This window comes from Photinus pyralis, unplaced genomic scaffold (assembly GCF_008802855.1).
Source record: "Photinus pyralis isolate 1611_PpyrPB1 unplaced genomic scaffold, Ppyr1.3 Ppyr1.4_LG2, whole genome shotgun sequence".
Classification (NCBI taxonomy): Eukaryota; Metazoa; Arthropoda; class Insecta; order Coleoptera; family Lampyridae; genus Photinus; species Photinus pyralis.
Genome location: NW_022170403.1, coordinates 45,677,386 through 45,701,336, shown reverse-complemented (window position 1 = coordinate 45,701,336; position 23,951 = coordinate 45,677,386). Strand labels below are relative to the sequence as shown.

Here is a 23,951-nt window from a genome sequence, read left to right as displayed (position 1 = left end):
GGTTAAAAAGAGATCTATTAAAGTTGAAGATACGTTATTTATTCGAGTAGGTTGGTTAATAACTTGATGTAACCCCAAGCCATAATAGTTTTCAAAGGTTTGCAAGGCTGTGGAAAAGCTTCTAAGGAATTTCTAAGAACTAAAATCCATTAAGAGTGATCAAATGGAATCTTTTGGAGTATTATTGAGACTTTAGAAACTTAAGAGCACTTACAATCCATTAATTCTAAGAGCCTTTTTAAGAGTCTAACACTTCTTTAAGTATTAAGAGATCTTAGGAGACGAACCTGTATCAAATGTTTTCTTTTCATAAGTTTTCAGTAGACTCCAGCGGCCCTTAGAGCCTCTAGCAGAACTGTTAAAACCCCTGAAGGGTTTGTAAGAGTATTGTAGTGAACAATCCAGGAATTTCCATAGACATCAAGGTGCCATAAAAACGATAAAGTACGAAAGCGGATGTGATGTAATCTTTCCGGGTGAAACTCGACGCCGGTCAAGATGAGATGAAATCTGGTCAAGCCCACATGAAGCCGGTCAACAGGCCATAGAAGCTAAAATAGAAGCTGGCTAACAAGAAATCAGAGGTAGATGAAATACAGAGTGTCCAAGATAAAATTCATACGACAGAAACTTATTTCTGTGAGACAAATTCAAAAAAATAAACACAAACCTAATGCTGGCGTTACACAACAGAAGTCTCTGCACTACATTTAAAAGGGCAACCTCAGAGGAATGGAAATCATAGCTCTTAGGATGTTAGTCATCTAGACTCTAGAGGATATAAAATATGCAAATAAATCCTTAAAATACCCTCTTGTCAAAAAAAATTGTTCTATCTTTTACTGTACTTTTTTATTTATGATCAAAATGTGGGACTCCATTTTGCCGCACCCTGTATATACATTTTGCGACTAGTAGTCCTTTTGATAATGATGCGATATGAAAAGTTCTCCTTCTGTCTTAAGAAATAAGAATTTTAATCACAACGCTGCATATCCTTTAATAATTTAATGTTTACCTACAATTGAATTACAGTGCTTCTTGGAAAGAAATATTTAAACAGCTTTCAAACTTTTAAAGGAAAATAAAGTAAGAACAACGCGACCAAAATGTTTAAATTCGCAGCATCCTGTAACATAAAAGGTTCATTTCGTGACAGCGTTGTATGTAACTGTACAAACCTCTCCTGGGTGAATACACGTATATCGCATCTGCTAAATAAGCACTTAAAATGGTAGAGGTTTTAGGTCATAAATCCCGTATCTGACAAATTTTGACTGTTTTTATTCCTTGTGATGTTTCGCAAGCATCGATGTTCCCGTTCAAGTTATCTTACGAACACGTAAGCCTTAAACGGACCGGACTTTTTAACAATCTGATTTCCCATTTGTCACCGGTTCACGCTATGCGAATTTGCGATAAGGTCCTGCATAATGTTATTTCCTGCTACGGAAGCCTACACTAATGGGAGGTTAAGCTCCTATGAGATTAGAATTCGTTTGAAAATTAAACTGGGATAAAGTGTAAAAGAAGTATGAGCAATATTAATAGAAGGCTTTATACATAAGAACGGAAAACAATCGTAAAAGTACGAGATTCATTTATTTATATTGAAGAAAAGGCGGCACTTGCAAAAGATACTCAAGGGAATTGAACGTATATAAGACGCTTTTCCCAAAAAGTTTAGTCCCAAAACTAATATTGGCGTCTCATAAACTAAACAGCAGCAACCACATAAATAAATTAAGTAAAGGAAAAAGGAACGGAACCAAGTAAATGGGCCGTGCAAACAAGAAAAAGGACAACAAGGAGTATAGGGTATTTTTATATTATGTAAAACGCAGATTTAAGCAAAATTCACCTAAAATAAGCTAAGTAGTTTTACGCCGTTATTTATACAACCCTATATCCTTGGTCAATAATTAAACTGGTTCATTATTACTTTAATGTGTAACGTAACAAAATCAAACGAATGTGGCTAATGGTTTAATGTACTACTTTCAAAATTTTTTAATTAGGACACAAATTCAAGAGATCATTCTTTGTCGTATAAGACTTAAGAAGGCAAATTATGCCGCTTATGAATTGTTCAAGCTATGGCAGTGCTGTGAAATAACGTAGGTACCAACTCCGCGTGGCTGCATTTTATTTTAGTAGGTATAAGCTAATTGTGAAGTTTCATATTATTGGTAGGTATTATAGTTAAATAACGAAGTTGATGCATTAATCTAAATATGTGACAAACGTGCAGTTAACAATGGTCTACAAGTTAACCCAGGGAAACACGTTATGCACATCAATTTTATTTGTGAAATTTAATTTCCCCGGTGGCTACAGTGCTTGTAACACTCCCTATTCCTCACTATAAATACGGTTGCAATTAGGTTAGGTCAATTCTGTATGTACATCCCACATACGAACACGATTAGCAGGCAAAAAATGGATCGAAGCTTTAATATTGCCGAAAAAAAATATAATACTGATGTTTGAATGGGGGCTTTACAGGAAGATCTAACTTTGTTGTTGGTTATATGTTGATGTATTCGGTTAGGTATTCATACTAAAAATCTAAAAACAAAACCTCTAATGGAAAATGTGCTTTGAAATGATGGTATATTTATAAATTGTGTACTATTTACATTTGAATGAGGCGTAATCGTACCGTTTTATTAAAACTTCAAACGGACTTAAATTGTGTACTAAGAGAAAATACAAGCGTAGACACTCCAAACTCAATTTAGGAGTTGCGAAATACTTTCGTCTGATCGGACGTTGTGATACTCGTCGTTGGAATGCTTTTTCCTTGCATAAAATGCAGTTTATCCTACCGTTTTAGCAATTGGAATTTATACTAAAAGAGTTTTATACGTACTTGAAAGTTAAATTTTATTTCCTTTGAAACCGTCTCGTATGTAGTAGCACGCTCGCTAAAGGGTAACGTATTTCCAATGTCTATGTATTTATAGCAAAACTACTTTACATTTAAAAACGAAAATTTGTTTCACCGTATAAGTGTCTTGAATAATGGAAAAGCATTATATACCCACAAATGTAAGTATTGATTCGAGATTAATTATTCCAAAATCATCGCTTTAATTATCATCATAATTAACCACCTTCATCTTACTAATTAAGCATCTAATTGTTTTAGCCTATTTTTTGTAATATAGAATTATTATAAGTACTTACTTATTGACCGCTATTTTCTTGTTATTTGCGACATTTTAACTAACTACATTCGAAATTAGATCACTCACTAGTCGGCGGGGGACACTTTGTGAACCGAAGGCCCAATCTTTAAATAAGTATAACTTTTGTTTGTTATTTAAAAAACCATTCGATAAATTGTTCTTTTACTTATCAAGTAAGTATGTACACAACGAATTTCGTGGAATTCTCTCCAAAGTCGTTGTGCGACCAAGAATTGCAGTGGAATTTTTTTCGAATTTTCAAAAAATAATTTGATATTCGTGATTTTCATATTCAAAAATCCCCAGACACCAAATTTCGGCATATCGGAATTTTTTTAGCACCCCCATTTAGGGGTACGCCCTTTCGTGATAGGAATTTTGAACATACTCGAAACCCTATTCAAAGGCGCACCATCAGTCTTTCTAACTCTTACGAAAAAAATTAAAGACGAAATGCAAATTTCACTTTTGTGGGGGTGGCTCCCAAACTAAGCACGTTAGACCCTCGGTTTATTTGGAAAAAGTGCTTGTTTTGATCCCCACTACTACTCAAATTTTGTTTACATTATTATCTGTAACACCCTGTATAGAGATTGCATATTATAAGTATTGACTATACTAGAAAGTTTTCTAAATAATTTATTTTGATTTACACTCTGCACTACACACAAACAGCTTAGAATGGCTTAGAACCATATACGTTTATACAATAAGTTCCTAAAGTGAAATTGTGCTCTACCTCGTAATTATATCGAATCAACACGATCCAGTACATATGGTTCGAAATTATGAATAGTGGAACCAATGTGCCAGGAGTCATGAAAGCGTTCACTGAAAAAAAGGACCCTGTACCATCTCAGTCATCAATGTCAGAATGTTTACCGACATGCAGAAAGTATTTTAAGGTTTAACGTTATTATCTTAGAGAATGGTGGAATTAAAAAAGTACCTTTCAAATATTTTAAGGACCAATTACTTACTGCTTGTAAAATTGAAGTGGCCAAATTTTAGGGGTCAATATCGACCACATTCATTGAAATCGTTCCGGCTTTTAATTTGAAAATATTGATACTAGATACTACTCAGTTCGTACTAAATATGATAAAAGTGCCTAAACCGTACGATTCTTGGACGTATGGTGGAACATATTGCTGTGTGGACTGATCCGTAGGCCAGAAACACCGTACACATAAAACACCAAAACAAAAACCTAGCTAACTATTTATACCTTTTATTGTGACCACGGCAGAAAACTTCTCCCCAATACAGAGGAGAGATTCAATATATTATTATATATTGAATATAATACGCAGCAATTATGATACTGTTAACTGTGTCTTGTTCTCGGCACAGCCGAACGAACTAATTAATATTGGCCTATATAAATTTGTAAAAGCCACAAAAGGTTAGAAGAAGCTATATCTTGCTATAAAAGGAATAATTTACTATCAAATATTCATATAGGTAGCCTTAGGGAAAGCTTCCATTTAGACGCGTGATTGCAAAAAACGTAAAGTTAAAAGAGGTGACCCTGTCTTTCAAGCATCCTTTTGGACACCAGAAACCCGAACGTACTTCACGTGATGTATTTAAACAAGTCGCCTTCGGCTTAGCCATTCATTTACACCATCCACGCGTTTTAGTGTGCAATTTAGCAAACAAAGGAGCTGCCGGTACGGATTCGTCAGTTTAACTTGACTTTGCCAGTTAATAATAGTTTTAACATTCATAATCGTGGAAGTAAACGAGATAAATACAGAATTATAACACTAATGCTATAGTTATCTTACACAAAGGAACCGCTTTACGTTATTGAAGTGCCATTGTTTTCCGAATGGAACGGTTACAAAGTTGTAACCTCGCTGGGTCAAGGGTTGCTTGTGCACTGCTTTTACGCATCTTGGTATTATAAACGTCGTTAAACAAAATGTAAGGGCAAGTAACGGCGCTCTGTAATGTTCTTCTAGAACATAAATTTAATTAATGTGCGTCTTTTAACGTGGAAAAAGATTCCCATTCTGCTCAAATTTCTATTTAGCGGGAACTTCTAAATCGTTATATACCGTAATAGATTTTTGTATAACTCATAATAATTACGGTGCGATCTAATTTGAAAGTACATTTATCTGAATTGAATGTAGACGAGAATCCCCAACGCCAAAAAAGGACGAATAAAGTTAACATAGTTTTCATTCCTGAAATATTTCATTTCTTTACTAAGCTTTGGGCGCCGCTTCTCCAAAAGATTTGGGCAGCACAGAGTGACCGCAAGTTGGGTGTTTAAGAGAGTTGCGTGTTTGTGTTCATACAAACAAAAATAAAGAGATGTTTTTTCGGTGTCCCCTTGCAAACTGTGGCATATTTGCTTTGCATGTTAATTCAAATGTAATATTTAATGTGGCTTTAACGATATTAAAATGTCAAATTTTATACTTTACACGCAACCATGGGTGTAACGGCACTCAGTCAATATACAGACTTATTCAAAGGTACAGGTAAAAGAAATGCGTTGATTTGTTAAAATATTGTACAGTGACAAAGCTTGTGTGGATGAGAAATTATCTAAGTGAAATTTCCGTTCATTTTCTTCAGGTTTGTTCAGTTTCTTAGGTTTGAAATTATTTCCATGACTCTCCAAGAATCAGCACCCAAAATTAAGGTATGACTGAGTTCTGGAGTGATAAGGAAGGTTAAAATTTTCACACGATCATTTAGTTTAACAGGAACTGTGATAATACCATGAACTTTACAAGTTGAACCGTTAGCCACTTTAACGTCATCAAGGGTTGTTTTTTTCGCATCGATTATGCCAAAAATATATACTTCTAAATATGGTCTCTTGTACTTTTCATACTGAGAACGTATGTAATCGGGCACGGTTTAGCTTGATTATGATAATTGTAATTTACCAAATCATGTACTTATTCCTTCTTTGCAGAAAACTTCTATCTGGTTTGTTTGTTTTTTGAGGTAGTATTACCATAGTGTAAGGTGCTGCTAGACATTTTCGGATAGTATAATTAGGCTTATTACATTTGAAACGTATAATACTCGTAGATATGATTTTATGTTTTTGATATGTAAAACCAATCCGCCCTTGTAGAATGGAGCCATGTTGCCTAGTAAGATTTTCAAACGAGCAGACTCGGGGTTTTTAACAGTGGGGTTTTTAACAGTTAGCCGTTGAAAATGGTTGTTCATGTATGCTATGTTATGTAATTAAAGCAACATCAGAAAATAAATTGTTTGCAAATGCAAATAGTTCTTCATCTGAAGCCTAATCTGAGACATGACGTGATACTTTTGCTTCGTTTACTCTTTCCAAAAATGCGCTTAGATTACCTGAGGATTTTAAATTCCATTTCAACACTGGAATTGATTTAATATTGGAATAGGAAATACGAGGGAAATTTGTCACTGATACAAAGTCAAAACGCCAATTTGTATAAAAACCTATTTTCCGAACCCTAAGTGTGCCATGATGGAACAAAAGATGTTCAATTCTCTCAATTAACAGTAAAGTGTCCGTAGTGTGTCATTGTTTTTTAAAAAACAATCATGCACTGCCGACACTGTACCATTAATGGTGAAAACAACATCTTTTGTTTCATCATGGCACACTTGGATTAGAAAAAGCACGTTTTTTTGCAAATTGGAGTTTCGACTTGGTTTTTCTCTGAAATTTTCTTATGGAATGCGTGGTTTCATTCATATTACTGGAACTTTTATAGTTTTGGCTACCCAGAGGTATAATTTGTTTAGGGGGGTGCCATTTAAAATTTTTTAAAAATATAACATTTGGCGGAGGTCAATCAAAAATTTTATTTTTTCGATAAAGTACCTAAAAAAAATTATGCGACAGTGGGAAAAAGTCTTAACCTGTGCCTCAATTCAAAAATTAGCTACCTGCGCGATTTACGAGTAGTTTCTGGAAAAATAAATTTCGAAAAACTGTCAAATTTTGACGAAAAAATGTTATAACTGTGAAATCGTTAAAGTTAGGGGTATGGCATGTTACATAAAAAAATAAGTATTTTTCAAGTACATTCCAAATCAGTAATAAACTATGGGGTGTTGCATTTCAAAAATGCAGGTTTGATACGCCACTGGAATACAGCACGCCCTTGGGTGTTCGAAAATATTTTTAAAACATGCCGGCGTTAGTTGCGTACAATTTTGCTCTAAGACTTTTTCGGTATTTTTTATCGTAAAGGAATGATGATTTGAGGGGTCATAGATGCTACACCCTGGTAAAAATTAGTGTAATCAGCTTTAGGTCCGTTTTATTAATCGATTTCAGTGTTTTAATGGTATACGATAGTAATAACCTGTGTAAATACGTACTACAAAGAAATACTCGTGCTTTAAACGACTACAGTACTAACAAAAAACAACAAACTATACTAGATATAACAAATTATTTAAGAATTATTGAATTGTTCGAAAAAATTTAACCTAAATGGTCTTAGAAACCGACGCGACCTTAAACTTAAAAAAATTCAGGTTTAAACCGGCAAGGTTGTGCAGCTTAAGGAAAATATCAACGTGATAAAAGATTATGCCGCCTAACCTCACATTCCAAAGAACAAAAGGGCATTTCTGGACTGCCGAATTTGGAGATTTCATTCCGACTATTAAAATTAACCGTAATTAGTTGAGTGGGTTGTTATAAGTTGTTGTAACTAATATCGCACAATTATTTGTTTTAACTTATGAGCTTTTAACAATGCAGTCGAACATTTTTTATGAAGGTTCATTGATTGTCCCTGGATTCCAATATTTAGCAATTGTGATGTCTTGCGGCTCTCCACTATTCGACTTTCGAATTTTTCTTTTGAGGGCGTCTGTAGTTTCCATTTCTTATGCGCCCAGTTGTTCTTTTAACTCTGCCACCCGTTTTTTTTACTGTACTCTGCTCCTTTTCTTACTTGGTTTTCGTCTTTATCGTTTACTACGTTATCTACGGGTTTTTTTCGAGGTTTTTTTTGTATTTTTCTACCTTCTGCTTTCAATACTTTGGATATTAATTGCAAGTGCACGTTAGTTAGGCCTTCTTATAAATCAAAATGTGCTGCTTGCTTCATTATTTTTATAGTGTTTAAACGAAACTTTCCGTGAAAATGAGACTTGTTTTTTTAAATAGGTCAGCGGATCAAAAGATACAAATCAATCATACACTTTAATATTATTGTGAACACAACAGGGACAAGTTTGGTGTGAGTACAGCATTATAAAGAGTTTCGAGTTTAAGCCCTAGAGCAAACTTTTATTCGATTATGCAAAGTTCCACGCTGACAAGGTGCAGATTCAGCAATTCAAATTATAATAATTGTCAGTTAGATAGTTCGAGAATCATCTGTTGTCATATTAGACGCTTGAGATTATGATACTTCAAATGGTAATATTTCCGTAGTTAATAAGTTAAACTCAGACTTGAAATTACAACACTATAACTTTACCAACTCACCGCGAACTTCTGTACAAAATTTTTGTGTTAACATAACATGTACTGCATTATGGCGCTGAAAGTTCTTCCATTAGTGGGATACATCTATGTTTGCGTAATGAAATTGAATTACTCTTAGAAAGTTTTCCTCTAAAACGTAAGTAACGAATTATAATTGCACGCCGTGGCGTGATTATGAAGGTGTTGGTTCGGTACTCACGCTATTCGTAACAGAAGGGAAAATCACTCAAAAGTGCTTGCATGTCGTAATCCGACATTCTTGTATTAAGTTGTTTTCTGTGCTTATCTTTCCGTTTCCCTTTTGTTAATAGCCTTCCACGTTGCTATATATTACTTAGGGGGAGAAAAATATGAGGGTGTAGTTCTCATATTAGATTAGCGGTTATCATTATAATGTATTGCACGTTCGTATGTACACGTTTCTCTTAAGCCGTGCTCTTTATTTATTGCTTTCCTTTTCTGTGATTTTCAAGTTACAATGTGTGAGCGGTGACCGACACTTTCCCTTTTAGGTTAAAGCATTGAATAAAAACACTATTTTTTATTCAATGGTTAAAAGTTTATATCTATTATGAAATGTATACTAATCTAATGTGCAGGGACCTCCATTGGTATTTTTCCGGTGTGATAAAAATGATTTAAGAAAAATATATCAAACCACCGTATGTACGTCATGAATAACGACGATAGTGTACGTTAAAATGCTGGAAGGATGTAGCGAATCGTTCAATTACATTGATGGACATCAATATCAACAGATCTATGCTATCTATGCATCAACATTTGTAACGTTGAAGAAAGCAGGTGCTAATGCATGGCGGCCTAACTGTAAATTTACACATTTTTCTCGGAATTCAAGTGAGCTTTCTGGAAATTTAGATTTAATTTTTGCGGAATGTACACTATTTCCCGATTTCAATCATTCCGACAGAAATTGGAAGAGCTGATGCGTAGATGCATTGAAAAATGTAGGTAGAAAATACGCAGAATGCACCTTTTTACATTTACGTTTCTTTACAGTTTGATTTTATTGTTGTATATTTTTGTTTTTGTAGGACGAGGTACATAAATGGCTTATTATTTTTTATTATCTCCGAATGGTTGAGTTACTATCAGTGGCGTAGCGCAGATCGTTAGTGCCCGGCGCGAGATCAAGGTTTGCCGCCCTACATTTTAGAAGCTGGTGAACAACAAAAAGGGTTCACATTTCTTATTCTATTCTGGATTTCAGTACTTTTAGAGCGAACGATTGTTGGGGGGGTTAAAGTAGTTCACCTCTTGACATTATATCTATAAGCTTTCGTTTGATACCTATATGATCCATGTACGAGATGAACAACGCACCCTCCAGACAGCCGGAAAACAACGTATTTTTAATTTTTTTTTAATAAGGTTATACCCAGCACTGCTTCCGAAGTCGAACCTAGAAACGCAGGAATTTCAAAGACGATAGTGATATTTGAATTGTTTGATAGTAGTACAGGAAACGAAGGTTTTGCCCTGGCAATTTTTTCAAAATGGATCGATTAACTTGAAATTTTGAAAGTAGGTACTTAAGGAATAGCCTAAGGATCAAAATCTATATCATGCCAAAGGGCGCTTTCGCCCTGGGGGTGGTTGTGATCCCATCTCGGGATTGCAATTTTTGTATTGTAATTTTAACACAGAAATAGATAGAAAAATTGATTCTAAGCAAAATGGGCTCTATACATTTTTTTGGAAAGTTAATACTTCTCGAGTTGTTCGCAACCGAAAGTACGAATTTTTTAGAAAAGAACAGTTTTTTAATTGATTATTCGCCAAAAACACGACAAGTATGCATTTTACTGAAAAAAACTGTGAAGAACAAAATGTATTTAAACAAACCCGTCTTCCTTTTTTGAAAAACAAACTTTAGCATAAAAGGTAAGTGAGTTACAATAAAAATAAGGTAGATCCGTACTTTTTCCAGCAAAAATATCAAAATTTAAATGTATTTCCACAAGATTGTTTTTATCGTTTCCTAGTATGAATTAATTTTTGGTACTCGTCGGAATAGGACCCTTCAAATCGATGCTTAAAAGGCGACGTTGCTTTAATTAGGTCTGCTGGATGTCTATATCTCGGTTTTACTTCTGCACAAGTACGGCAGTTGTTGGTCGTCAATTGTATGGTCAATCTTTATTTTTGAGCCAATGGTGCATCCTGGTGACACCAGGGTAACATAAGTAATCATGTAGTTTCTTCAATTTTAGACTTCTTGATTGTGAATTCATGCTAGCAGAGATTCTTGACAATGTGTCAGCAACATTGTTTTCTCGTTCAGGTCTGTAGATATCGTAATTGAATGGAATTAGTTTCAAACGCCTTCTTTGAATTTTCTCGTTCTTTATTTTACTTGGAAGTTTAGAGTTAAACATAAAACTTACAGATCTTTGATCCGTGATTAATTTTAAAGGTTTGCCAATGAGGAAGTGTCGCCATTTCCTCAGCAACTCAACAATGACGTAGGTTTCCTTCTCAATAACATTTTCTGGAATTGAAGGCACTGCTCTCGAGTTTTGGGAAAGTGTGGCAGCAATTGAATGTTTATAGAGGCATCTGTTTCAACTGTGAATGAAAAAAATTAAATTGGCGGAAAAATTGTAGCTGTAGAAGCTCCACGTAATTTGCTTGTATTAAGTATTGGTAACCTTCCATGCGCTAAAATAATATTTTAATGTAAATTTGTTCTCAATTTTGGAAATATTAGATCAGGTTATAATGTAATTAATTTCCTGAATTCGTTACTGAAAATATAATAAGTTTTTCTTTCCCTTAAGCAAAAGTTTTTTTCTTAAAAACTTCATCTTTGTTAGAAACCTGTATACTTAATTCAAAATTAGTTTTTCGGTCATGTTTAATTTAATCTCATGAACAGTTTATCGAGAAATTAATAGACGTCACAAGCTTTGCAATAAAATAGCAACAAAGAGAGTGTCTAAAGAATAACGATATTGATATATAATACAAAAATGATCTTGTGCCATGTAATTCCGAGTTAAAATTCATAAATCTACTGAAAAATATAAATATAGTAGTGCAGAGAAATAGAATTTAATAAAAAGGATTGCATTGACAATGATATATGAGGAACTTCGTGCACACCAAAGTAAGCTACGTGTACGTATAGGTAGATGGATTAAATCAAGTCCGCATTCAGTAAACTCCCGATTTTTATTGCCTTATTCTGGAATTCAAGAGCGTTCGTCCTTAAAACACACATCGCGTAATTGTCTGTGCGCTTATGCAATTTATGAGTTTTACAGACGGAACCCCTCTCAAATGGTAGACCCCTCTTCCACAGGAGTATTTGTAAAAGCTTCACACGTCGACATCTTAACATCATTTATTGTTGGGCCCTCTTGCTAAGATTCGCTTGTAGCATAAACGTGCCTTGCTTACTTAAACACCTATACCTACATTTGCAGCTTAGTTTTCATTTTTTGCTGTAAGTTACAAATTTCCAGAATACGTATTTGAAAAGCCTATTTAGAGGAGAGTGTATCATCAATCAGCGTCTCTTAAACCAAAGTTTTGGAAATGTATTGATAAACGAATTCATGTTGGACGCAGGTGCAAAAGACAAACTTTCATATGTTGACGAACTTACGTTTCGAAATACCCACATTTTCGAAGTAATTTCGGCGATAGGATGGAATAATCCCCAACGGTAAAACATGCAATAATAATCTAATTTCGTCAGGTATATTAAGTTCAACGCTGCAGGAACGTTAAAATTATATTATAGCGGAGGCGGAAGCTGCATTAGGTTTAATTAACCTGTAATTAAAGTTATAAATATTTACGGATAAACTGCATTACGCTTTCAATTTTAGTAGTTTGTGCAGTGTGCACAGTAATTTAATTGTTTTTCGTGTAAAATTCTTCGACACATTTTACACATGAGCTTTTTTTTAAATCATCAGTACCTATCATTTTCCCTTTAATTTTTTTCAATCATGTCAATGACTGACAATTTGTGAAGTTTGGCGCCAAAAATATTCTTCAGCTGTTTGGGTGTGACAACTTAGTCACGAAAGTGTTATGTGTTAAATGTTTAAACATGCATATCCACTAGCACATCTTATCTTATTTAATTGAAATTACTAATAAGTTGAAAGTGCGTTCATTATTTCACCTATACAACAAATGGAAGACGCCATTTGGCTAAACGCTAACAGAAACTACGAATAGAAATGCTATCGAACGTAATAGTAGAACAGTTCATCAATCACTTTCGATAGGGCGCTTTCTGATCTACAGAAATACATGCTACTAATAGGTTTAATACCACACAAATCTTATCGCTTTGTTAGGTCTATTTCCCCTTGGAGCGACAAATCCCACATACGGAATTTTCTGTATTCCCGAGAATAATGACTCCTTTAGCCCTGCTATTTATGAGAACGGGTCTTATATATGTACGGAACTGAGAAATATTTTTGTAGAAAATGTTTTGCCTGGGCTTGGTGTTCAATAAACCTTTATTAGACCTCTGTGTAATACTAGATTAACAACGGGTACCCTAGCAGGTTGTACATTGTATAACTATCGTTAATCTTAACGTGCAAGTTAAAACGTTATTTTGCCTATTTTTGGTAGATAACCTGCACGTTAAGATTAAAGTTACTGATACATCACAGAGCTGAATATTTATTTTCCCATAGTTTAGATTTTGAAAATTAAATAATTAGAAAAAAAACCTGTTTGCTTTATAAATGACATAGAGACATAAGACAATTAGCCATATTTAAATTTATTTTTGCAGTATTCAAATTTTTTGTTTAAGTAGTTATATGGGTATGTTTTAATTACCGAAATTACCGAATTAATGACTGATGTGTTAAAGATGACGTCGCTACGGTGTGACGAATCACGTCGTTATTGCGATGTATTTAAATAAATTTTTATGCAAATGTAAATAATAATTAACAAAAAATCTACAATACGGCCGTGATATGGAAAATATGTCCACTGTATCTTCTGCCTTGTGACATTGAGTTGCAATCTGGAACGATTTGGCGACTGGCGAGTATAAAAATAATTCGAAGTGTGTGTTCAATTAATAATAATAGTTTACATTTTCATATAAAACAATAGCAGAACCTTCGTACACTTTTTTCAAATATCACACTCATAAATAAGCCAAACAAGTAATATATTCAATTCAATTTTCAAGGTTTTTTTATAATTATTTTTTAATGCCAGCGAATAAAACCTTAGATTATATTACGTACATATCTTCTCTAAGAAATTTGAGTACGTGATAATAGACCCAATGCCACTTTATTTACCTAAATTATCCTTTGAACTGAAGTCGCGTTTTGCAAGTGCAAAAGATGCCTTTGACTCGTAACTTTTGTTAGAAGCTCGCGATTTTGGGCATGCTGCCAAATCTGTTCCATCTTTTAATCACGGCATTGTTTGATGTTTTGACTGAATTCACCAAACGGTAGAAGATTTAGATGCCTTTGACATTTCCTTCATATATGCCAGCATTATCGAAGTATTTAAGACTTTGTTTGAAAGATTCTTCCTACTCATTCACGCCAACAACTTCTCTTATTCTAGAACAGGCTTTTGCATTTGGATTTCGCCGGTGCTTCTGCTTCTGCCATAAGCGTCGAATGGGCGGTGTAAACGAAGTCATTTTATTTACAAATACGGATTGATTTTTATCAGCAAACTTCAATTGATATTTAAAGATGCGGTAGTTGTTCCCTAATATGAATTCAGGAGTGAGTGAGTCCCATCGCTATTCTAGGATAGACAATCGCCTCGCTCAGAATTGCCAACCTCAGTACCTCTGCTATGCAACAAACCCTTATTTTTCAGCACAAGGATAATGCCAGAGTGGTCTGCTCTCTCACGTGAAGATCTACTGGAAGCAGACTCCGAAGGGAGTTGTTTGCATCGCACCCGTGCAAGCAAGGCGCGCAAGTTTTGCTACGGGTGTGAAGAGTCGGATTCTAGGCCAACAGACAATTGCTCCATAGCTCAAGCCTCAGGCCCCACGACCGCGACAAGGTCCAATACTGAGGAGGGCCGAAGAGAAAGAAAAGTGCGGGTTCTAGTGAGGAAGATATCGAGGAGGAGATCAGTTATAATGGGAGATGGAGATATGTCAACCATAATTTTAAATGATATCGAAAGACTAGTCCGCCACGACGGGTACCCATGTATCCAAGAGAATGTAGAACTAAAGAAGTGGGTTCTTGACAAATATTCGACCAAAAATTCAGTGTTGCATTACGTCGGACAAGAGACTATGTAAAAGAAGATACTGTTACAGTAAAATTTTTACGCCCAAACATAAAAAATAAAAATCCTAAAGTTTCTGCATTCATAACTCTACTGATGGTAGAAGAGACGAGATTCGAAAAGAGGACGTTGTAATTTTTCTGCCAACACCATCGTTTGGCAGAAGAGATGAAGTAGTTTTTAGTGTTATTTTCAATGGGTACAACGTCCGATAACATGTAAATATAATTAAAAAAATAAAGTTAAAGTTCGTTAAAAAGAGAACGTATATTTGTTTTTTTTTTAATTTCATCGCTATTAGGTATTCCATTTTTAAGTCGCCATTTGTCCAGAACTGGTTAGAAATATTTCATTTTTAAAATATCCAATATGTTAAGAAATGTGTAGAATGCTCAGATAATAGCGAAGTACACTTACCCCGGCTGCTGGGGCAAGTGCAAATGCGAACTGATTATTACTATAAATAAAATTAGAGAGAAGGAGCATCATAAAACATATTTATGGTATATTATACATTAATTATTGATTTGCAGCAATCGTATCGTGTCGTATAGTATGGATGGCACTTCTTAGGATTAAAATCATACGGCACCCTTTTTCGGTCACAATGCGCATTTTTAATCACAGTTACTATTTCTGGAAGTTGTGTTGTAAAAATGAGACTATCGTACTCTAACATATACACAAAGTAGCGGTTCCTTCAAGGATATCCTAATAATTAATCTTGAACTTAAAAAACTTGAAATATCGCATTTACTTGATTGTGCAAATATCTGTGTTATCTGTGTTATATTATAATAACAATCTCCACTAACTGTACTAACTGTATTGTGCCGTTTTTGTAAGCATATTAGAATGTAAGATCACCATTAATAGTTGCGAAATCTGTGCAAGGCAGCTTTCTACGAAGTCCTGTTAACCTACGAGAATATTAGGCAGTTTCCAAGGTATCAAGGTGCAGATGTGGATGACTGTTGGAACGACCTCATCTGAAATTCTGCTCATTTAAAAATAAAAAGGATATTGTCATAAATAAAAATAATTAAAAGCTTATTTTGCTGCTTTTTATATGAAAATTACCTTAATGCTACGGGGACATCCTATTTATATCTCAGTAGTGATTGTGTTGTGTACACAATAGTGCATGGAAGGAAAAATACGTGTGATCATTTCAGAAGAATGTGAAGTTTAATGTTTAGATAGACAAAAAAATCGGAATTTTCCTAGATTTAGATATGAACAAGGTCTTTTACCATTATAAGTGCTTTGGTGTATAGAGACGCAAAACTGCAAATTTATTGAAATGGGTTAGAATAACGAGTTTTTGTGATGGCGAAAGTAATAAAAGGTAATGCAATAAAATTTTTAGAAGATTCCTTATACATATTACTAGAGGGCCACATGGAGCATCCCTGTTACATTCTCAGGAGAATGTTTTTTAACAAATTTTCTTGTACATCTAGCATAAGATTTAATTACCAATTTTAAAATCCCTTTTAGAAACTTTACTAGTGATTTTTTTATCATTTTAGGAACACTTTTATGAACAATTTTCAGAATTATCATGGAAAGAACGTTCAAAACCGTTTTCGAAACTATACTAAAAATTCTGTTCTAAAGAATCTTTTTAAAATCATAGATACTTCGTCTTAGATTCTAGAAATCCTCATTAAAGATCTTAGATATATTATTAAGAATCTCCTTAGAAACCCTAAATATGTCGTGTAAGTCCTTTCGAAGAACGTCTTAGTAATTTCCGTAGGAATTCATGCAAAGTCATCGTTGGGGTAAAAATCCTCTAAACACTGCTAGAAATTCATATGATGCACACTTTGTTAATAAATGACTAGCATTCGTAAAAGTCACCTAGGAATCATTTTTGCTTCACTAAAAATGTTGGAAACCTTGGAATTCTCTTCTTTATAAAAACCCCATTTAAAAGCGTTTTGTCTAAAAAACTGTTTTGAAAAATATTCCTAGAATAAACCACCTAAAAACCATTGTAATCGTACTTCAAAGCTAACTTCTTAGAATCTTCCTACAAATCACCTTCGACGGTATTCCAGAAAATTTACATAATTTTACTACCTAAAATTTTTCTGTTAGAAACCCTCTTAGGAATATTCTTTGGATCTAAGAAGTCTTTTTTTATTATACCTGAATCACAATCTCCGTTTTAAACACTCAAATGCGTGCGAAAAAGGGCCTTTAAAACACACGTGCTTTAAAGTTGCTAAGTAACGATACTTCAAGTATGACTTTTGAAACTATCATCTGATGAAATAAAAAATCCTCTTAGGTCGCTTTCTGTAAATGCAGAACATTTCTTTGGCTTTTGTACCTATCCTTTGGTTGAAGCTTTCACAAACGCGCGTAATTTAGGGTATGCTTCCAAATCTGTTCCACTTTTTAATCGCAGCATTGCTTTAAAGTTTTGAATGAATGCACCAAAATATAGAAGATTTAAATACCTTTGACATTTCCTTCATATATGCCAGCATTATGGATGCATTTAAGACTGTATTCGTAAGTAACTTCCTATTCATCCATGGAAACAACTTTTCATATTCTTTATAATAGGCTTTACTGGAGTTGGATTTTACACCTACCAACGTTTGTTTAGATTTTACAACAATCGATTTAATGGGCGGTGTATTATCTTTTTCAACGGAAATCGTTTAATTCACAAAGACGATGATTTTTATAAGCAAACGTCAAGTGACATTTCCATGGCAATCGTGAAATTACGAACACCCAGCCCACTTAATTAGACACGTATTCGAGTATAACGTCAATATGACTTCATTGTATTCCCTATTTTTAAATTATACTGCAGGTATAATAAAAAATACTATAAGATACACGTGTATAATTAGTCTTTAAAGCACTTGCAACGTTAAAGGCACTCCGCTTTGCGTCGTGCCCTTAAACTCGTTGCGCGTGCTTTAAGGACTTGATTATACACTTGTATCTTAATATACTATTAAACATCTTTTTTGAAGTATTTTTGGGAATACTTCTAGCATAAAATTATTATTTTAAAAATTTTAAACGATTTCTTGCTCGCGTTGTATGAGCATACTTAGTAGAACTTTTAAGAGCCTTCGAAAGTTCATTACAAGACCTCTTTCTAATCTTCAAGACTTCTTTTTCGGAGTTTTCTTGAAGATTAGTATTTTAGGCTAGGTTTTTAGACTAAGAGGAAGTCTACTTTAGAGATTGCACTAAAAATCTTTGTGGGAATTTTGTGTCCTTTTAGACAACTTCTTTTCAATATCTTTCTAGTATTTATGACTAATTATGGACATGCCATTACACATTTTCCTAAAAATACTAGAAATGCGTTTAGAAGCCTTCCTAGAGACAGCTTACGGGTCTGAAGCATTAATGGCTTCAAAAAGTTTTTTGGATCTTTTAGTATTGTTTTGTTAGGAAACATGGTTGAAATTGTACAATATTCATGTGCGGAATTTTTATAATCTCTTCAACTGCAACACCGATATGGAACGTTTCAGGTGTCCCCTCTTCCACAGATAAATTACGCGTAAAATGAATCGTGCACCTGCATCCTTTGTTATCAGCGCCAAACACACGTGCATCTTGAAATTAATTAATTTACTTCCGATAACTTTCCTTATCGCAAAAAGGTCAGATGTTCATTTTAAATGACGCAAGTTTCACATCTTACAATTTAAATAAACAAAATTACACAAATTTTGCAATTAAAAACAATTCTAAAATAGACACTAAAATAACAATTCCGATGAAATAAACCAATTCCGTGCTTATTCGTAATGAAATCCTCCAGATTTAAATTAAATTAACACATTCTTAAAAATATTTTCAGTCCAAATTTTCTCTGAAGAAATTTTTTTTAGCATCCCAGTATCCTTAAGAATCTTTTGTAAATCAATTTGAGATTTATTTCCCGTTAGCTGTCTTTTTAGAAAATTCCTTGGAAAGTTATCCTTTCTTGTTTATTCAGAAACTTTTTTTAAAAATATTCATAGGAAACTTCTGTGACGGAATCGCCTTAGAAAATTTGGGAATCTTATTAGGTCTTTCTACACACCTTAATACAACTTGTATGAGAAGGTTATTTTTCAATCTTCCAACAACTCTCAATTTGCAAACCGCCGTTAAGCCAATGTCACTAGAAGCAACAATTTTTTAGTTTTCACATCCCCCAGGAAGCAGAAAGACTGTTGAAGTAGCACAATCTGAAACAAACACCGTGGTTTTTAGAATTCATTTCCTGTCAGTTAATACTATAAGTACATTTTCTTTTAAAAGTCCTTAATCCGTAACAATATTTCTTAGGAATTAAAAATAATTCACAAATATATATGGCTCATGGTTAAAATTTTATATTACAAAGGAGTAGTGTGCCCAATATAGGGTACGAGAGAATATCGATTGTAAGCAGATTTACGGTTTATACGGGTACGTGGCGAGTAAATTAGAATTAGGGTGGAACATAAGGCATTCCGGTGACAATGTAAACGTTTGGTTATCAATTCTTTAGAAATTATACCCGCCTAAACCTCGATTATTTATGTTTCATTTCGGCTTTCGATGGTAGTTAGATCAAACTTTGAGTAATATTTTGACATGGAATCTACTGGTACATACTAATGCGATGCAAATTTACACAAGATGTCATTTTATATAATTTATTCTGTTTTATTTAGTCGTTTCTCTTGGGTTAATGGGGTTTCAGTCAACGATGCTCAGTTGGTATAAAAGTTTATTTATGCAAATGCCAGTGAAGAAATAATTCTAATTATTGGCCATCAAATTCTACAAATCAAATCATTCTTTCTTAATTTAAATAATAGCGAAAAGTGGAACCTAAAATGGTAAAAATTTATAGAATAATATCATCAGTTATGTAACAGTTTTGATGTATAGCCTATTAAATAATTTGAATATTTCTAAATTGTCCTACTTAAATAGAGCATAAAGCATGTAATTGTAAAATAGGTACTCAATTTAACCATTATTTTCTGATGTATCAATACATGTAAGAATTTACAACCGTTATTGGGTGTATTTTTATCTATGAACCATAGCCGACGAATAAGAGCAACCTATTCCAATAACTCATTGAACTAAAATTGAAAATTCATAGAAAATCTTCTTTTTTTGTTTGATAAACAAACACAACAGATGCTTTTTTTAAAAGACCGTGTGTCTCTCTTACTTCAGCATTTTTTAAAAGAACACTGTATGTTACCTTGCAGATAGGTTTTCTTAGATGGTGAATACTAACAAAGATCAAAATTAAATAAGATTGTGATTGACAATTACTCTGCTTCACCTCCGAAATATTCGTTCTTAATGTTGCCCCGATAGGTGGCAAATATCGTATTCCTCTGTGACGGGAGTTCTTGGGGGAGGGCATACGCTAAATTCTGATCAATCGGTAACCACTCTATACATTTCAATTATCTACGCCTCGTTGAAATTATAGAATTAAACGGTATATTATGAAAAATTATGTAATGGTAAATGATATTGTGTTATTGTTGTGTTATGTCATTGAATAAAATTTTTATTTAATGGTTATGTGTAGGTACGTGTATTATGCTATGCCGTAAATCTGTGTTTTGAAATTGACAGCCAACCGTAGCACAATGTAACCAAGAATGTATTGTGTGCAAAGCGATGCAAGCTTTATAGGGGAGTCGATGGTGTCGGTCTGTCCGTCTGTCCGTGAACACGATAACTGTCCAACACTTGGACCACATGTAATAAGCCTATTGAAAATGGGTCAAATCCAATGACCCCGTGGGACCTCGCTTCTCTGCCCCTGCCAAACCTTGAACCTATTCGGTTGAAACTTTGCACAGTTAACATATACAGGGTGGTGACTTGCGTAACGCATCATAGGGATTTCAATGTAAAATACATAACATGCGATTATTGGCTCCTCAAATTATTTTAGAGCAAAAATGTATTAAGGTTTTTTGTAGGAAAAAATTTTTTACGTCAATCAACCGTATTAGTTTTCAATTTTTTGCATAATAAAGACCGAAAATTGGGAAAATAAAACCAACATCTTTTTCAATAATCTGCGATGCCATGGAATTTTCTAAAACAAAAAGATATCCAGTTATCAATTAGCAGCAGTTCGAAATGGCTTTTATGAACGACTTGGTTTCCGTATTGCAGTTAATGATGACTTATTCGACCATTTATTGTAAAGTGTTATAATTATTAGGAAACCGTTTTCAGTAATTTGGTCTTTCTTTATGTTGAATTCACTGTTATAAATAAATACTGTTTGATAGAATTTGATTTGTTTTATAGCTGTCATTCCATGGCAAGACGGATATTGGCGTAGTTTTTGTATTATAAAATTCCATGGCATAACAGATTATTGAAAAAGATGGGGGTTTTATTTTTCCAATTTTCCGTCTTTATTATGCAAAAAAAAAGAAAACTAATACGGTTGATTGACGTAAAAAAATTTTTCCTACAAAAAACCTTAATACATTTTTGCTCTAAAATTATTTGGGGAGCCAATAATCGCATGTTATGTATTTTACATTGAAATCCCTATGATGCGTTACGCAAGTCACCACCCTGTATACCACATGTAACCAGCCAATTGAAAATGGGTCAAATCCAATGACTCCGTGGGGTCACACCGAGGTGCTCTGCCGTTTTTTAGACCCTCTTTATGGGTTTATTTTTTCCTAATCTAAATAATTCAGTCTTACATTCAACATTTTTCGAAAAATAAAATTGAAGTAGCAACGCACATTCTACGAGTGTAACCAACTGTAGCAAACAAGTTTATAATTTATTGCTGGTTTTCACCATCCGTTTTTAATCCTCGGTAAATTTCGAAAACGCAATGTTCGAGATGTTGTTCCATAGCTTATAGAATTAACCAGTTCTTGTTTTCTTTTTACGAATACTCTCCAAATTTCCAGGTCTTACAAATCTGCCCAAGCTCTAAACTCTAGAATAGAGTCGTTAGAATAAACACAAAACCTCCATACTAATTTTATTTGTAAATTTATTTGTTAAATTGAAGCTTCTCGCGATATTTAAATATGAACTAAGCGACAACAGAAAATCAAAATTTACAAAAATATGACCCTGGAAAAACTTCAAATATACTGAATCCTGAAGTTTAGGTCATAAGTTAGTTTTAATCTCGGGCGGAGTTCCCCTGGTGACACCTTCCCTCATTTCTGCCAGCTTGTGTTTACACTGGACTATACAGCTAAAAAATCTGAACCAAGAGCTAACTAACAAAATAGTCCAGTCATTCTACGTAATATAAAAAAAGAATTCGTGTAGTTCTCATTTTTTCGGGAATTTGTGGTTGAACAAACTCTGATGGTTGTGGAATAAAGTCCCGAGCGATTTCGGTGCCGCCGGAGGTGGTGAGGAGATTGAAGGTACAGTTTTATGGCTCTTCGGCTATATCCCGAAAATGAGGAGTCGTAGGAAAAAAATTTCTCATCAAAATCGAAAGCTCATACAATTTTTTTACAATTTTGTTTACATTTTTTCCAAAAAACGCATTGCTTTCCAGCTACGAGCTCCTGAAGGTGAGCAATTTTTAAAAAACCCACGTTTTCGGTCGTGCATTTTTTAAAACTGAAATGATTTGGTAAATGGGTGCGATATAGCATGCTATATTTATCGTTATTTTCATTTTGTTCAGACAATTCATTTTGCCTTCGTGGTTACTTTCCTCCGACAAAGCGTTTTCGTGATATTCGCTCGTAAAGTTTTGACATCAGCAATAGATATATTTCCTCCAGACGCCCCAATCGCCCTTTGTGAGTATCATCCTCCGACAATCTGTTCTTGATATATAAGGAAGTATTTATATCCGATCACGATAAGACGTCGAGGGGGAGGCTATGGTTGGTAGAAATGAATTCTTTTCGCGGAGACCTTACATTAGAGTACCATGAAGGATAAAACCAGTTCCATCCCCCTCTCCCCCAAACCTTCTTTTGATAAGGAGTACAAAAGTACGGCGGTAGTGGGTAGAAAACCATTCCTTTTCTTCCGTTTGTTGTTCCTTTAATTGGAATGAACATGAAAAATAAAATTAATTTCTACCCTATTGTACGCACTAATACTACTCTAATGTGTACATGTTTTGTCCATCAGAAAATAAGTAAGGCATGGGGGCATGAGATCTTGCGTTATTAAAAAAATGTGTTAAAAAAAGATAAATGGTAATGGTACCTATTTTGTATGAATATAGAGCTCGGATACCTGCCAAAACCTAAAATTGATTTTAATGGAGGGTAAGAGCGGATGGCTCAATTACCTCAATTTGGAAAGCTCACTGGTTCACCGGATCCTTACAAAATTTAGTTATGGAAAATGGCTAAAACTAACATTTTCATAACTTGTTTGCACCAAAAATGCTCACAATGAACCGTTAAAGGTCTTACTTTAATTGTAATTGCCAAGCAAAATAGGTTTGAGCCAAAATGTAAGGAGGGGTGTTTCCACTAATGCTTTTATAACAAAGTTCATATTCGAGTTAACGCGCGTACCTAAATTGCTGAATTTCACTTTGGACGCCTTGGGTCCTTATTTTGACTCCTCTTTCAAGAGCAAATTATAACAGTAACGTCACATCGGAACAATCTACACCACGCTTCAGCTATTTTGTCTTTAGTATAAAATCAATTTCTGTTTGAATTTGCCCATGCTGAACGGCTTAACCTCTATTCCTAAAGATGGTCTATTGTCATTAGTCCACACTTACTATGGATAACACTGCGCAACGTTCATTTTGTTCTTGGCACGAATTGCGTGTATTAATTCAATACCGAGTTCAATACGTTCATTACGTCCCAAATAAACAATGGATCCAACGCTATATCATAAAACCGTACTAATGTAATATGTACTTTTCAGTTTGCAGCCCGAGAGTTATTTTAGAGTTGTTGTACTCGAAATCCTAGAATCCCCAATATCACGGTAACTATTGAAGTACCAGATTAAAAAACCCTAAGCACACTGTG

The 23,951-nt window shown here is 34.1% G+C and overlaps 1 protein-coding gene across 1 annotated transcript in view; it reads left to right on the top strand.

Annotated features, from left to right (window-relative positions):
- Positions 1–16,086: 16,086 nt before the first annotated feature.
- The window catches only part of LOC116163660, a 49,982-nt gene continuing 42,117 nt past the window's right edge, over positions 16,087–23,951 (top strand). The window contains exon 1 of the mRNA XM_031477709.1: positions 16,087–16,288. Within this exon, the coding sequence (XP_031333569.1) occupies positions 16,270–16,288 (19 nt within the window). The 5' untranslated portion in view covers positions 16,087–16,269. The remainder of the gene's footprint in view (positions 16,289–23,951) is intronic.